We start from the raw sequence: 18,196 nt of genomic DNA, 5'->3' as shown, positions 1-18,196 counted from the left end.
CAATGCAATAAGGCTTCTTGCTGAACTCCAGAACAAGCTGTGCAGTTTCACAAGTACTATTGCTTTGCACATCACTATATGCAACATCCACTTATCGTTATTGGATATTATAAAAAAATAATATATGTGTATACAGACACACATTAGAAAATGGGCAAGTGGCAAGCAGCCAATAGAACAGAACAGGGTCATTACTCATATTAGTTTGTTTTGTTGTTGTTGTTTTCTGGGGAAAAAAAAATAATAAAAAAAATAATTAGACTTGTATTCTCAGCCCCCCACAGAGAGCACTGCCTATTACCATGATGGGTGTTCCTGTGAAGATGGCAGGTACGTATTGCAGAAAGTCCATTGTCAGAAGTCTTAGAGAAATGGCCTCAATTTTTAAGCCCAATTGCTGCTTGTTAGCAAAAGACAATTTATGTGTAAGTGAGTTCCACCAGAAGTTTTTTCAAAGTGACTTTAATTGTTTCCAGGCAATGATAATGGGTGCAAACCCAGGTTTTATATTTGTTACCTACTTTATGAAATCACAGAATTATTGAAAGAGAGAAAGATCTCTAAGATCATCAAGTCCAACCTATGACCTAACACCACCACATAGGCTAGACCATGGCATTGAGAGCCATATCCAGTCTTTCCTTGAACACGTCCAGAGACAGTGCCTCCACCACTACCCTGGGAAGTCCATTCCAACATCTAATCACCCCTTCTGTGGGGAAGTGCTTCCTAATACCCAACCTAAACCTCCCCTGGAGCAGCTTCAGGCAATGCCCTCTTGTCACTAGTTCCATGGAAAAAGAGCCCAGCCCCCAGCTGATTACAACCTCTCTTCAGGTAGTTGAAGAGAGTGATTAAGGTCCCCCCTGAGTCTCCTCTTCTCCAGGCTAAACAACCCCAGCTCCCTCAGCCTATCCCTATAAAGACTTTCTTTCTAGTCCTTTCACCAGTCTTGTTGCTCTCTCCTCTGGACCTGCTCCAGCACCTCAATGTCCTTCTTGCAGTGAGGGGCCCAGAACTGCACACAGCACTTGAGGTGAGGCCTCACCAGTGCTGAGTACAGGGGGAGAATTACATCCCTGCTCCTGCTGGCCACACTGTTCCTGATAGAAGCCAGGATGCCATTGGTCTTCCGGGGCACCTGGGCACACTGCTGGCTCATGTTCAACCAGTTGTCAACCAGTAGTCCCAGGCCCCTCTCTGCTGGGCTGCTCTCCAGCCCCTCTTCCCCCAGCCTTGATCTCTCTCATGTAGATTTTCAGTAGTGAGAAATTAGGTAAAGTGCATCCCCACTGTTCCACTGTTTTATTTTTATGGCTTATTTAATCAGTTAAAGATTGGCTTTTACCATCATACAATGCAAAGGTTAAAACTAAATGTGAGCTTTTACTTTTATACATACCTCTTTGCCACTAGGGACTTTCTGTACAAAGACCACCATCTTACCCAAGCAAGAGAGTTTTTTTCTACGCTTAGTAGGAAATACCTTAACTTCGCTTTTTTTCCTACTTACAGCTGAACAAGCATTACTTTAAAACTGTGTTTTAGTCTTCACTGACCTCACTTCTTCACCAGTAACTTCTTATAGAATACACCAAGCCAAATTCCTTGCTTCATTTCTCAATGACAAGGAAATCTTCAACCATCACAGACAAAGGGAAGATTAGGGGATTCAATAACTGGAGACTTAGCCAACCCAGCTCTCCTGACTCATCATCAGTGCTCCTATGATTATTTTACTGTCCACAGCAATTGCTGCCTAGAGATTTTGCCCAATTTATCATGGTTTTGTCATCTGTGCTCCTCCTTTACCACTTGCCACTGTCTGGATTAAAGGAGAAGAAGCCCTTAAGGTACAATTACCTCCAAAACAACCAGCCAGGGTGATAAAGGAGTAACGTGACCTACTACATTTTGTCCCTTACTAATATGTACTCCACCAACTGAGCTCATGAATTCCACTTTCCTTGGCTCAAGGCCTGGAAACTTGAGTCTTTACCAAATGCCAGGCCTCCCACTGAGGGCAAAATTAACCTCAGTCTACAGGTCAGGGCAGTCTGATTTCCTTGTATTTTGCAAAATATTGCTTTAAGGATACGAGGTTATTGAAGCTGCCTGGGTAGAGGCATCTGAGACAACTTGGCAGGTATTTTAGTTCTGAAAGGTTATTTTATTTTTTAAACAACTCTAATGGGATTATGCAACCTAACAACAGTCCCTTTTTAACTTATCATTGCAACCTCCTCCCTAATCAGATAACCTTTAATTTAATATTTAACAGTAGTTTAGAATTAACAAATTAATTTAAGTATTCCTTCTGACAAAAGATACTATTGTAAGATTAATAATGCAGTGGGTCTTGAGAATATGTAAAGCCCTCAGCTCCAATTTGGCTCTACATTAAATGCTAAAATTGCAGTTCAACATATCAAACAAGAGAACAGTACCTTTGAATTTATATGGATCACTAGCATGCTTCACCTGTCTTTTAGGACCCAGTCTTCAAGAGATCAGCACAGGACCATGTTTAAGCCACCCCCTCCCTTCCTGGTATCCATGGACCTTTCTGCTCCTTTGTGCTGCATCTTTTTTTCTCCTATCACTATTTATGTGCTTTCAGCACCTGTTTCCAACTACTTCTTGGTACTTCCTTCCAACCCTCAGCAAACTTTTACAGTTTAACTATGGTAAATGAAAACCAGTCAGTTAATATTTAGTAAAGAAGCTGGCTAGTACTGAAGAGAAAAAAACTGCTCTACATCCTTTAAACTTTTATAAACCAAAAGAGAACAAAACTGGCATGATCACTTCCATAACAAAGAATTATCTTTGATTCCAATTTTTAAAAAGGTAAACAGTGCAAACCTCTGCTTTTGGACTGTCATTTCTTTGTTAATTGTTTGAGAAACACAACTCACGTCAGCAGAGAAAAACATACACAAAAGCTGCACAGAGATTGTCTAACTTATTCATACCCTGAGCCAAAAGGGCCAGAACATACACTGTGCTTTTGAGAATGAGTTTAAAAGAAAAGTAACTGGTTTCATGATTGCCCAATTTTACAACAGGAACAATGAAAAAAAGATATTCTTTTAAAATTACTATTTTTCTTCCACTTAAAAATTAATTTTCCATGGAAAAACTTCATCCAATATATAGACCAGCTCATCCTTACCTCAAACCCAGCAACACATTTTTATATGCTTTCCTGACCATGAGACAGGTAAACTATAATGAGAAAAAATTGTACTGATTTTCATAGGTTTTCTAACAATATAGGACAGTGTTAAAATATGGTCAACTGGAAATGCCAACTGCAACTTCGATTTCAGCAAAACCAAAATAACTCAAAACTACTTGCACAGAGCAAGAAAGTCTCTTCAGTGAGTTAATACCCACACCTTTCAAACTCTGCAAGATTTTATTAATACCAAACTTATTAATCCACATTGTTCTGAAGAATTCACAAGAAGCAAGTTAAGACTGTGACCATCTGATCCTCTAACCTGAGCACAGACTACCCAGCATGTTAACAGTTTACAGCTCCAGATATACTTAAATGCTGCAGTACAAAATGAGCAGAGCACCAAAAATAATACTAAAAAAAAATCCCCAAACATTCTGTCACTTTCCACCACTCCTATTCATAGGCTTCTAGGCATAAATAAAATGAAACAGTCTAACAAAGCTCATGTGTACACTTTGAAAAGCCAGCAGCAGTCAGAGGCATCTACCTGGAAGGAAAGATGTTCATCAGCTCCTTATTGCATTAGCCAGGGGACTGGAGGAAAAAAGAGAAAAGACTTCTTAAGGGCTGATCATGGCCGCCTCTTACCAACTTACTTGCAGGCTCTGATTGCCATGTTTAGTTCACCACATATTTGGCCTTCAAGATTCTTATTTGTCTGAACAGAGAGGAGAGATTCAAGGTAAGTTAGAGAGGCATAGCCTGTAGAGGACTGACTTTGATGAGGAAGACAGTAAGAAAAAAAACCAACAACCTGCATAGAGGACAGACTACCAGTGCAACTTGAATAACACCATCAGTAGCTCTGGGGGAAGATTAAGAAAAAGAGCAAATATTGAAGATAGTACAGGAGAAAGTATGATGAGATATAACAAGGAAGAAAACGCATGGAATGAAGTAAAGTGAAAAAGATCTATTAATGTCTACTGTCCTTTTCTTGCTAGGTTCTCTTTGAAGCAAGGAGTGACTTTTCTTACACTTCTGCACAGTCCCTGGCACAACGGCATGAGAGTTACCTGCCAGTTTCCAGAGCATATTACAGAAAGAGCAAATACCAACAACAGACTGAGCAACAAACCAGTCTGTTTAACAAGCTTTAAGAAATGCACAGTTTGTTCAGGAACTAGACTGAGTGACACGATGTTCCCAGGCCTCTCCAGGTAATGATTAAGGAGAGGAGAAATTTTCTTCTCTATTGATCAGTGAAGTGGTGGTGCTGGGCTGCAACACACTGTTTGGAAAAAGCATCAGTCAGTTGTGTACTGCTACAATAAGAAACTGTCATAAAAAAGTCAACCACATCACAGACCAAACCAAAGTATCCATGAGAGCACAACCATTATTATTACTGATTACAAACAGTAGTGTATTTTGGTGGTGAAAATACAGTCCTAGATTCACCTGAGTAGGTATCACACCCTCATTCATATCCTGGTCAGCCATTACATTTATAATATTAAGGGAAATGACAGACACCTCAGATCATTGGTCTACTGAATGATAAATAAGGACAGAGTGCTGGAGACATTCCCAATATGGAAATGAAATTCATTAAGCAGCTACTTTAGGAATCTCTGACCTCCTATATGGAGAAGAAACACTTCATGTGCCACCAATAAATATACTGAGTGCAACTCAAATTAATTTTAAAACTTAAAAGGAAAAAAAAAAGTTTCCTCTCAGTACATCTTCCCATTCTGCAATACAAACAGGAGCACCACAAGAGAACACTGGTTACACCAAATCATTACTTGTGGGTTGAGTTTGAAATAAATATCCTGACTGGTATTGAAAATCTGAGTAAACATGAGATACAGATTAACTGCCTGTTGGACAAGTCCATATTCTACACACATACCAAAAACTGGATGCGTACCACACGCACACAAACAATTCCAAACCTAGGCTGTACTGGCACACATATAGTCAAATATTCAACTTAACACCTACAAATGTCAGAACATATGGTGTGGATCACAGCCAATGTTTTTGCTTTTCTACTCTCAAACACACACTGGTGCCCTTGGCACCATTTCTTTGGAAATCTTTTTTGGAAATATTACAGGACTGTTAAGGATTTTCCATATTTAGGCTAATTGAGTATTTTATATAACCTTCTTTACATTACAGGAAAACCCCAAATAACAAGGGGAAACAAAACACATAAGCAAAAATCTCCAAGTCAAATAAACCAGGAAAGATAATTTAAAAATGAGGAAACCTTATTGCAGAAGCAAAACCACTGAACAAGTAAGCTACAAAAGGGCAAACATTCAAACCTTTATTTAGCCAAAATATGGACAGACATAAGCTCTTTACACTTTTTTCTAAAGTAGATTACAATATTGAATGTATTTCTAAATGCCGCATCTTTAACCTCTCTTACCATGTAGACAGACATACCTACACTGGATTTACCTATCATCAGGAGACTTTCGAAAATCTTCAGTTATATTTTGTTGCATTCAACTTGTTCTCATTTATTTAAGGCCGTTGCTACTAGAGTTTTGCAGAAATTGAGTCAGACATAACCCAAACATCTTTAGACATGACAGTCACCTGTCATACAGTCAGCAGAACTTAGTTAAGGTAGGTTTGTGTGCACACACACACACTAACTTATTTAATACCAAATTATAAAACTTACTTTTGTGCATCTGCAGATCGTTTCTGGCCTCCTTGCAGATCCTGCGAGATATCTTTCCCAACACTACTGAAGATGGCATCATCTCTATTTACAGAATCCTCTTTTATTCTAGCTGTTAAACAGACAGGCGCTTCAATTTCTGGATGCTTTGGCGGCACATCCTCTGGAAGATTATCTGTGTTCTGTAAATCCTTTTCAGATCTGTTGGGTTCATCTTGGAAGGCAGAGGGTTTAGATTCGACCAAAGATGATTTTGTTGCAATATTAAACAAGCTTCCAAGAAAATGAAAAAAACCTTCTCGGGGTTGCTTATCTTTATCTGCTGTTTTGATTGCAGGAGTCAAACTAGGAAGGCTATTAGCCTTTTTAATCTCCTCCTGGATTTCAGATTTACTAAGTTCTTCTGTGGAATGGTTCCTCTCTTCATTTTGACAAACCTATGATAAATACAAGAAACACATACAGATTATGTTTCCAGTCTTTTTCCCACATTCCCAAATTCCTTAGTTTGTCATGATGGGACAAGGGATAATGGTTTTAAACTGAGAGAGGGGAGATTTAGGTTAGATATTAGAAAGAAATTCTTCACTATAAGGGTGGTGAGGAAGTGAAATTGGTTGCCCAGGGAGGTTGTTGATGCCTCATCCCTGGAGGTTTTTAAGGCCAGGTTGATTGAGGTTTTGTGCAACCTGATCTAGTGGTAGGGTTCCCTGCTCATGGCAGGGAGGTTGGAACTTGGTGATCTTTAAAGTCTCTTCCAACCTTAATGATTCTATGATTCCGTTCTTTTCAAGAGGTCTGTTGTTTAAAGGTTCATTTTAAGATCAAAGACCTGTGTTCTCTTCTTCTCTTTTTGTATTAAAAACGTTCCTGTTCTACAAAAAGCCGAAAGGAGCACATAGGTTAGAAGACTCACAAAGCAGAAACAAACTACAAAATTACAGATGGAGAACAATTGCTTCAACTTGCAAAACAAACCTGAGGAAGAAACAAGGAACAATTTTCACACTTCAGACTTTAATCCACCCAAGAAGCACAACTTCACTAACAAACCTATATGCACTTGAGAAATGAACAGTTTTCAGACTGTGGGTAAACGCAAGAACACCATAGCAAAACACAAACATACTACAGCCTTAGACGTGGGGTAACTTGCACTTGCAAAAAGAACCTAGGAAAATCAAGAACCGAATTTGGATAAAACAACTCACATGCCAGAGATTAAAACTGCTATCCTTAGCAACCCCACGTTGCACTCTTTGGCCTGCTTTCCTTCAACTCCACAGGCGATTAACTGCACAGCTCTATTACCAAATCTATTTGTAGTCTCACACAGCTCCATATTCTACCATACAGGCAAGGTCCTACAGACCACTATCCCTGCACACATGACCTTCTGAACTGCCTATCACCTGGATGAAAATAATTGGCAGGGCTTTACCTCATTTAAATCACCTATTCATTTCTTCCCTCAACTCAGTTAAACATCTACTGCCAGCCACAAGACAAGCTCTGTTCCTCACCTATTTATGTCCTTGAATTTCCTTGGTGTCAGCTTCTCTTACAGACCCAAGAACTGCTGCCCAAATCCATGCTACTTGTGCAAAGATCATCTGCCAAAAAAGATTATGCAACTTCAATGGTAGGCTTCACTAACATCACGTGCAAGCATGTTTTCAGCTTCACAATTTGCACATGCTTTTTCCCTGGACTAAAATTTTATCAAGGAGCACCTCCCCACCATCCTCACCCTTTGTATTGTGTGCTAATACTATTGCTGCCTATTTTATTTTTACAGTACCATCTTTATAATTTCAAACCCTGTTTCAACTCTGTTTAATTAACCAGAATAAAGTTATGCCAGCTTTTTTCTAAGATGAAATCTGTTCTGCTCAACAGGAGTAGGAAAGGAGAACATGAATAAAAAGTCTTATGCAAATTTTATTTGTGTCAGTGTCTTTGGACACTTTGTTTCATATTGGATAACACCTACCCATCCAATCTAAGCACAAAGCTACTATTTTCATCAGGTCAGTAATCCTATTTTAACTTGAAAATACATTTGTTTCAAGGAACTTAAAATAAGCAAGTGGGCTTATTTGTTAATAGTCTACCTAGTATCACATTAATGTCAAAAAGTCTTTTAATTAACACAGGTTAATTCTCAGGGAACAGCAATTTCTTAAAAACTTGCAAGTTGCACTTAGTCATACTGGAGCAGTGGTCTTAAAATTTCAAGCAGTATTTTTATCACCTTTTCATACAAAAAGTAGATGCAATTACTTAATATTAAGTGATCAGATATATGTGCTGAAAACTGAATTACTTATGTGAGGATAGAAACTGTATGGCACTAATTTGTCCTTGAGAAACACATGCAACCCCTACTTTGTTCATACATGCAAGACACCAAATCACCCACAATTAACTTCAAACTTTCAAAAGTGGGCCAAGTCAAATGCCTGCCCTTTTTCACCACACCTATGACAAATCCCACCTGCTTCCCCACAAACTGCACCAATCAATATGTAACGTGTCACAAAGTGATGCAATCATCCCTGGAGTTTTCAGGGATTTACTACTTTACAAGTCAACTCTAATCAAACCAACATCCCAAAATGAAGATGGCAACAGTACAGCTTACAGATGTACTAGTGTTGGCTGGTATGTTCAGTAGCAGGCACATTATGCAAGTAACATGCAAACCTGGGATGAAGTTCTTGAACAGTTAACTTAATCTCATAAGAGCCAAATATATTGCATAAGGAAATACAAACTAGAAACGAGAAAAAAGTTGATTTCCAAAATTTGATAATACATGAATGATTTACCATAGTAAACATCAAAGTCCTCCTGTCATAGTTTCATCCTTTACTTTGATTAATACCTCAGCATTCTTCAGTACCAGTTTGTAACATAACATTTAGAGAGGGAGTGCATTTCTCCATTGTTCTTTGATTAGTACAATTCACATAAGATTTAAAAGCATATCTTGGTGCAGGAAGTGCACACAATCTTACTGTTTTCTCTGCAGATATAATCATTGTAGACTATAAACATTTCTACACTAAAATATCTGTGAAATTGAGAGCTAAATACATTAACTATAAAAGATTACTTTTAAAAGTTGTAGACAATGTTTACATATTATTTGTTGTTATTTTTTGGTTTTGTGGGGTTTTTGTTTCAATACTTTTTTTTTATTACTCAGGAAATAGTTTGGTTTTTTTCCCATTAGAAACTACGACTTCAAATATGGCTAACTCTCTACATATGAAATTCCTCCCCTAGCATCTCTGAGACATAACACTTATAAAGACTGTGTTACTTACTCGTAAGCATAATTCATGCCCTACGCGAAAAGCTGTTTTGTAGTGTGTTTCCAGAAAGAGAAATTTACTTAGATTTTCCTTCTCCTTTAATCTTCATTTCCTTACTTAACTTTTATTAAATCAAAAGAACAGGAAGTTTTAATATGAAAGGGTCTTTCCATACCTTTAACCATAGTGTCTTGCATAAAAAAAGCCCTGGAGAACATTTACACTGTGCTTACTTAAGGATATATGTGGCTATTAAGTCCCAACACAGAAGCTATGCAAATCCTTCTTTCTTCCCTTCAATACCATAAATCCTACTCTCCATATATTCTTCTTCCTGCTCCACTTTGCTGTTAAAGACAGCACAAGCTATTGGTGTTTTATCATTTGTCCATAAAACCTCACTACAAAGTTTGAATCACTGTTTAGGCATTACACAAAATGAAACTGCTCCTGCTACAAATGTTGAAGTTTGTGTTTTAAGACAATGTCATATTCAAATTACTGAGACAGAAGCACATGATCTGTAAAGCCAGTAAGCTTCTAACACAGCAGGAGCTTTCAGGCACAAGTGCCTGATGAACGTAGCACTGTAATGACAATTCCACGAGCCAACACGAAGATAACTTTCACTTATTATTTCCCATTCCTCTCTCTGAGCTCACCTCTGACAGAAGCACCCAGCAAATTCTCAGAAAAAAAGGAAAGGGCATAGAATATACACAAGGTGATCATTTCCCTAGTACACCCCACCAACTTTCAACAGACAGGGCCTTTAGTTGACCTCGACAGAGCAAGTTGCACCTGTGTTGCAACTGGGCTTGAGCAGTCTGATACAACACTGGAAGAATACCAGTGACTCTCACTTTAGTTCATGTTACTGGTAAAAAAGTAATCCTCTTTCAGTGTCACAGCAATATGAACAAGAGCTTCTCAGACTTACCATGTAAACAAGTTTTTTTGATTAAAATCTGTCAGATTCCCTTTGAGATCCTTGCTGATGCAAGGAAAAGTTTTCCTGCCATACCGTTGTCTTTCTGCTCCTTTTATACACACACCTGTCAACAGTCTTCCCCTTACCTACCCTTTCCCATTCTCTGGGAGCTTTCCTGCTTGTGACATGCTTCATAAATCTTTAATCAGCTTTTATTCCTTTAGCAACTCGTTACTCAAAGTTTCACTGGGCAAGCCCTGGGTAACCTGGCCTGACCTTACAGCAGAGCCTGCTTGAAGCAGGAGGTTGGGCTACATGACATCCTGGGGTCCCTTCAACCTCAATTATCCTATGGTCCTGTGACCTCACATGCAATGAGGCTGGTGCAGAGGGGAAGCTCAGCAGAGCATGAAACAAGATTATGGCTTAAATCAGGTGACCGAAGAGACTGCAGCGGTAACTGAAGCTGCACTTACTCTGCAGTCGGGTTGCGCGGTCTTTCCTTGCTGGAGCAACCGCTGCAGAGAAGCCTGGCAGCCAGGACTCAGAAGAGAAGCCCATGATGTCACGTCTCAAATGTGATTCTTATCTGAGCTAATTTATTTGATGGTAGACTAGGTATGTTTTCCAGGCTGTAATCCACTCCTGACTGTAGCACAAATATATGCCCAAACCCTAATTGCACCTACGCAGTCAGGCACAGGCACAGTGTGAACAGCCCCTCGGAAGCACAGAAAGCAGCTCCAGGAGCATCTGGAGGAGGGATTGCTTTGCTGAGTTTGCTTTGCCTCCTGTACTAGCTGGGAACTGCCACCCTGGTAGCTGCTGTCTCTCAGCAGTTGAGTGGCAAAAGTTCAAATTGCCAGAGGTCCTAATTTGGTAGGGGTTACATCCGTCTGCCAAGAATACAATCTCTTTTATTGCCCTAACGAGTGAATGAAATGAAAACATTAACAGCATTAAAACACAGATCTCTGTGAACAAAGAATTAGCTCCCAGCCATGACAGCCAGACATTTCGGATTTCACTCCCCACAAACGAACACTCATTACAAAGCAGAAACTCCAGACAGCCGCGTGGAGACCTCTCACAGACTGTCTGTCCCGCTGCGCCGGGAGCTGCTGATGGAGGACACCCCGTACCGAGCGGCTGCACTTGTGCACTTTAACCACCCCACCTCACCTGCAGCTGAGAGAGGTGGCCACCCATCAGGATTTTAGGATCATCATTAATTCATTCCAGGGACCATCAACAAGTCATTTAACCCCAACATGCCAACTGACTCATCTGAGAAACAGTCATAGGAGTACTCCAGAATTTGTTTGCTAGCACGCAGAAACAGTTTAAGTTTCAGGCTAAAGTGTTGGATGCACAAAGTAGCAAGTTTAGGCACTGCTACCTCTAGTACTGGAAAACTAACCATGTTCCTAGCCTTAGCTTTGGCCTTTCCATATAGCTAAGACAGCTGCATTTCATTTAACAATTACAAGCATCTCATTGAATCTGAACAGTGATACAGTATTTGAACTCCGTATGTCAAACAAAATCCACAGTGAAATAGCTCAAGTTTCTGGCATACTAGTACATTCCCACAATGAGTCACTACTGCATGTTTTTCAGCAGATTTCCCTTCTCAAGGAGGCTAAGGCATCTTTAGTGTGATCTCCCACTTGTTTGCAATCAATGAGACACATTAAGATATATTAAATCCACACATGAAATAAGCTGCTGGTTTTTAACCACTGTGAGGAAAAGCAGTTAGCGAGGCCATAAATATGGATTCCTAATGCAGAACCAGACACAGAGAGACCTGGATTAGGAACAAGACTTCTTTAAGAAAATTGGCATACTATTAAGAAAAAAAAAACAGGAAAAAGTACTACCAGACAGTGAAATACACAATAAGCAGAGAAATCCTACAAATCCACCGTTGGTAATCTCATGAGAAAAACAGATTTAAATAACACATGGGCAAAGTGGGTTTTTCCTATTTATGCCTGTAATCAGAGTAGTGGTGGAGATGACATAAAGGAGCTCCACGATTGTAAAAAAACTGTCTAGTCTTAACTAAATAATAGCTTTTAAATAATCAGAAAAACAACAACAACATACACACCAAAACCCAAAACAAATATTAACTTTGACAAGTTTGGGGGAATTTAAGTTAAAGATGAGTTCCATATCTCTATAAATAACTGATGTTTTCAGCCTCTGAATATTTTGCCTGCTTTACACTTCCATAGTCTTCCTTCTCTGTTTTGACATGAAAAACTCAGGTCACGGCAACCTCAGAAGTCAAGACTAACTTGAAAACTAATGAACTATCTTCATAATCAGGAGTAAAAGTTAAGTAACAGGAAAGGACTTCTGGCTAAACTATACCAGTTTTGCATTTAAAAAAGTAAACCTATTTAAATTCAACATCTAACATTTGGAAAGACAACTGCCTCTGTCGAAAGGTCAGCACTGAGACTTTAAAAATCTGTTTATCCATTTGAATTCCTGAAACACCAAGGAGTCATTAATGTAGATTTAATTTGTTAGATGAGGAAACAAGCATTCTCTGAAACTCCAGCATACAATTTGAAATAAGATTTCTGCAAGGCCATCTTTGTGCAGAATTGTAAACTCAGTGCACATCTCTAGAATGATAAAGAGAACTTAATTTTAAAAATTCTATTTACACCATTTTCAGAGTTACTTCAAAATTTCTACTTCCTGAATTTTCTCCTGAAATTACTGTAAAGCTCTGATTAAAGATTAATAATTGGTACTCAATTCTCAATACATCACCTTATTATTACAAGGTCTAGTATGGAGTCAGAGATAATAGAATTAAATTGTCTTATTTCTGTTCTTTCCTTTAAACTCTCTTAGCATTCTCTCTTCCATTGCCTTTTAATGAAAATGCTTTAACAAACATGAAGGAATTTTTATTCTCTTATACTTGATGATTCCCTGATGTTTGAAAATAAATTAAAAAATAAAGGTGAAATTAACTTATTCAATGCAAAAGTTGAGCACAAGAAGGCAGTACACCAGAAATGGGGTGAGATAGTGTGATTTCCACCAGTACTTATATTCTATTGGCAGACTGTAGCATCTGGCACCACACTTCTGCTTCTTGTCTGTCACCTCTGTGGTTTTCTGTGCCCATTCATTTTTCAGTCCTGAAATGAAGTTCCCTACTGAAGATCCCTTATTTGAAGAACTAAAGTAGCAGAGAGGGAAGACATTTCAAGATCACCCTTTCTAAAAATCTTTGGCATGGCAAAGGAATTTACCAGGAATTTTGGATAGAATGATCTTGAAAGGTCTTCCTGAACCACGTGGAGCTGCTAGCACCATGAATTTACGTGTCCTAGGAAACCAGAAGGTGCTATGCTATCTACCTGCCTACACCATTTCATTTCAAAGTCTACATTGTTGCCAAACAAAAACACATCTGCTTTTGAGTTTCACAACAGAAATCTGATTATGCAAACTACAAAAACATTTTTGTTTCATTTTTCATTCATTGTTGTGAGAGCAACCACAACATTTTTAAGAATTAACTCTCAGGTTTTTAAAATTCAAGGCTGGCGGTATAGTCCACCTCCCTTGACTCCCAAAAGACAAAAATTTCGGATTTAACTGTGAGTTCTAATTACTAGGTCTAAAAGGCATTCAGGCACAGGCTGAGCAGACATTACTTAGCTAACATACATATGAAACAGAGACAATCTAAAAAAAATCATGACAATATGAAACAAAACCACGCTTCATGAAAAAGTAGGTGGTTAAGTAGGCACTGGGCTTAAGTTTGATTTCTGACTTTTTGTGGAACTTAAAAAAAGTTCCATGAACTTGGTGAATATATGTATCTGCTGCTACTGAATACCCCTAATTCTGCATTTTGGTGAGTTTTAAAACTTAGGCCATTTCACACACCAGATGAAAAACGATGTGACAGAGAACTACAGAACAAGTTAGGCTCAAAGGAAGGTGGCTGGGGAAGTCATGTAGTAAAAGTTCCTGCTCAAATCAGCTCTAGTTAGAGCAGGGCTTCATCCAGTTGCATTTTGAGTATTTCCAATTGTAAAGATGCTGCAACTTCCTGGGCAACGTTGTGGTTCCTTGTCTCTCTCCTGCCTGGCTCGCCATTAATGTTATGGTTTGGGCCCAACACAACAACAAAGAAGCAGCTCCATGGCCACTCATTCAACTACCCCCCCCACACACACACACACTCTGGGATGAGGAGGACAAAGCTCCTGGGTTGAGACAACCGTCAAGGAGAGTTTTTCACCAATTAAGGTCCTGGGCAAAACAGACTCAACTTGGGGAAAAAAATATTAATTTAATTTCACACTAATCAAACGCACACGGGACACAGACAACACAAAGAGCAGGGCTTGCATATGTTACCCCATCCCTCCCTTCTTCCCAAATCACTTTGTTCCCAGTTTCTCTCCCTCCTTCCCCCCAGCGGCACAGAGGGACAGGGGATGGGGTTTAGAGTCAGTTCACAGGCTGGTGGTTCCTGCTGCCCCTGCCTCCTCAGCAAGAAGGATTCCTTACAGTCCTTCCCTGCTTCCCCACAGGGTCCCTCCCATGGGAGAGAGTCCTCCATGAACCTCTCCTTCATGAGTCCTTCCCATGAGGTCTGGAGCTGCTCCAGCCTGGGCTTCCCACAGACTCACGGGGGCTTTGGGAACAAACTCCCCTGGCGCCGAGGTCTTCCAAAGCTGCACAATCAAGAGTCCACTGGCAGCAAATCCTCTGGCCACAACATCCAAGTCCATTGGCCAAGTTCACCCCTCCTGGTGTCTTCAGAGAATGTTCCACCACATTCCTCCATGAGTGCAGGGGCACAGCTGCCATCTTGCCATGGGTTGCAGGGAAACTTCTGCTTGGACACCTTCTGCCCCTTCTTCCTCACCAACCACCAGCACCGCGCTCCTCCACCAGCACTGCTCTCCTCCCTCTCTGCTAGCTCTGTTCAGGTGTTATGTTGATTCTTTTGTATGTTAATTGCTGAGGTGCATCTATTGTCCCTCTAATGGTTCCTTGGCTGGGTTTGGGCCAGGGGGAGCTTCTCAGCTTCTTACTCAAATCACCCCTGGGGCCCTTCCCCTGCTACCAAAAAAACCACCAAACCAGAACAGGCAATCTGTTCCAATATCTGACCACTCCTTATGGTAAAGGGCAGAAAAAAAAAAAAAAAGGGGAGGGGGGGAAGAAAAAAAATCTCATGGGTGACTGGAATTTCTCATGTTCCAGCTTCCACCCGTTGTCTCTTGTTCTGTTTGTTGCAACTCCAAAAAGAATCTGGCTCCATCTTACCACGTAATTGCAGTCCTTGCCATCAGATTTTCATACTGTGTCTACTGTTTAAATACAGCCATCTTTATGTTACCTTGAAATGCAATTAACGTGAGAAAGCAGGGCTGCAGAACAGTCTCTTCTCCTTGTTCACAGTCTACAAGAGTACTTGTCAGAGGACAATTAGCAACAGGATTAATTTGTGGCAAGGAAGCTTTAGAGGGGATGCTAAGAAAAAGACTTTCTAATTATAAGCTTTATGAAATAGGTCTGGTGAAGTTGCAGAGATCTTAGAGAACTTAATCCCTGGAGGTCTTTCAAAACAAGTTAGACAAACTTCTATTGGTATGACATAGATACAGAGATCTCACCTTGGGGCTGAGGAGGGACTAGATAATCTTTGCAGTATTTTCTGCCCCTGTGTTTTCTGTGAGGGTTGAGAATGCCGCCAGCTAATCCAGGCGACTGCCACCCCACCTTGAGCCTATGGGCCAAATGACAAAATATTTAATGCAACTGAAATACTGAAGTCTAAATGATATATTTGGTACACCGTATTTGCACCTACTTTTTCCAACTTTTGTATTTGCCTGGCAGAGCTCACATGGTAGTTCCTGTGCTGAGATGCTTAAGGATTTCTTCCCCATCAGTTAGGGAGAATGTGCCATTTTCTCTGTGCACCGCTACAGGAGGGATATGTGGGGACGATCGGCAGGCAAGTGAATTTACCTACACTGTCACAGCAAAGCCTTCAGCTGGATGAGAGCCTCAGGCAGGGCAAGCCTGGGATCCAAGCCATCTACTACTACTGAATCTAGCCCAAGCACCTCTCAAAGCTGCTACCACTGCAGTACGGTTAAATGGTGGGAACCAGGTTACTCTTGCAGCATGAGCATGTCCAGTAAGTGATCTGTGATTTCTTCAAACCTGTACTAATAGGACATTCTCCAGCGCACGGCTCACCACAGTAGCACTGTTAGCTTATTTGGTAGATGTTCCATGTAATTTAATTAATGCCTATGTCCTAGCTGTAAACATCTGTTTTAAGGGCACTACCAAAAGCTGTGAATGATTCCTTCACGTCCTTTCGCAGGAAGCACTGCTGCAATATGCTTTTTTTAAAAACAAAAAGTACCTGTAGTGCTAAAAGTGAGGTTAATTGTATACTAATGTGTACAGGACATTATGCAATGCCGGTACTACGAACACTAAATGTGAAGTTCAAGAACTGTTTACATCCACACAACCATCTGTTCAACAGTCACATTGCTCAAATGCAGCATTTACTCAGAAGGAACGCTGTTTACACCTCTAATTCAAAGAAACAGAACCAAAGCAAAATTTCTCAACACATAGTTGTGTTGTAGTGGTGGTGTACTTTCTGACAATTAATTATAGACATGGCAAATACACTTCAGTAATATTTTCTCAAAAGTGATTAAATGATTATTGATAAAGTAACCTCGGCACAGAAAAGCCAGGCTTCATGTTGTCATACAACGAGTATTAAAGCATCTCTTCCTCCTCTATGAGCTAAATATTTCATCACAGGGAAAAAATAGCAGGGGTAAAGTACAGAGCTGGTAACTGAAGTGCTCAGAAGAGCCAAAGAGCTACTGTACATAGCTCAGCACATTTCCTAGCTCCACTCACCCTCTCAGCTATAATTTAGATGTCCAATCTTTGCTGCTAAATCAGAGACTTTAGAGTTCCTCCGCTATTTTGCCTCTGGCTTATTATAGACAAAATCACAGTATTTGTCTGCATGTAAGACTATGAGAAACATGACAGCTCATTAACATGGTGACAGACAGACCCAATACACCTACAACTTTTAGTTACCATTCACCTTAATGCCTAGGTAGAAGCACAGTTCAGAGACATGGACACATATGGAAACCTGCCCAAAGCCAATCCATACAGGAATATAGATTTAGACACTCCTTTGTGAGGAGTACACTTTCCATAACAACTAAATATTTTTTCTCAGCCCATGGCAACCTTGATGTCTCAATGAATAAAACTGGAATATCTTTCAATGCTATCCATTATATTTTTCAAATGAGACAGTCTCAGTTGTCTCCAACTGTTATGCTGCATTCTAGGCATCTCTGCACATGATATTATTTTGGCCAGTGTCAGGCACTTGACAGTGTGTTGTTATCAAAATCTAAATGTGTCTTGGAAAGAGAAGTGATAGGAAAAAAAAAGTATTTTCCTCACAAAAAAAACCCCAAAAGGGACAGGGGACAAGGGGGGGAGGGTGTCAGTAGTAGAACATAAATACTTTCTCTACCTCCTCTGAATCAGTTTTTACTATCTAGTTGTCAATTCAGTGCACACAAGATATAAAATTATAGTTCTAAAAGTACTTGTCACTATGCATATGAAAATGTTCAAGTGTATCAGAGATTTTTGATCAGCTTAAAAGAGGGAAGTTAGACAGGAAGTACTCAGTACAGCTGAACAGCCACCATATTCTAGTAATATGAAAACAGCACCTTTCTCATGAAGCCTATACAAACATAAAGCACTATTTCAGAGATCATGTAATGTACACTGAACACTTTAGGCTTCTAAACATAGGTGAAAGACAATATAATTAAATAAAAAGTTATGGCAAAAGAAAGAAAACAAATCTGGTATTTGAAACAAAATTTTACAACATTAATATCGGCACCAACACCAATATTATAGTAACACAAGTTCTGAATAAAGACTTTACTGCTACGAATTTAGATTCAGCA

General features: G+C 39.7%; 1 protein-coding gene across 1 annotated transcript in view; it reads right to left on the bottom strand.

Moving 5' to 3' along the window:
• The window catches only part of CRYBG3 (beta-gamma crystallin domain containing 3), a 100,842-nt gene that overhangs the window by 62,306 nt on the left and 20,340 nt on the right, over positions 1 to 18,196 (bottom strand). The window contains exon 2 of the mRNA XM_010005500.1: positions 5,895 to 6,331. Within this exon, the coding sequence (XP_010003802.1) occupies positions 5,895 to 6,331 (437 nt within the window). The remainder of the gene's footprint in view (positions 1 to 5,894; positions 6,332 to 18,196) is intronic.

This window comes from Chaetura pelagica, unplaced genomic scaffold (genome assembly GCF_000747805.2).
Source record: "Chaetura pelagica isolate M959 unplaced genomic scaffold, ChaPel_1.0 scaffold39, whole genome shotgun sequence".
Taxonomy (NCBI): domain Eukaryota; kingdom Metazoa; phylum Chordata; class Aves; order Apodiformes; family Apodidae; genus Chaetura; species Chaetura pelagica.
Note: the sequence above shows the minus strand (reverse complement) of the source record. Positions and strands in the feature narration are given on the sequence as shown.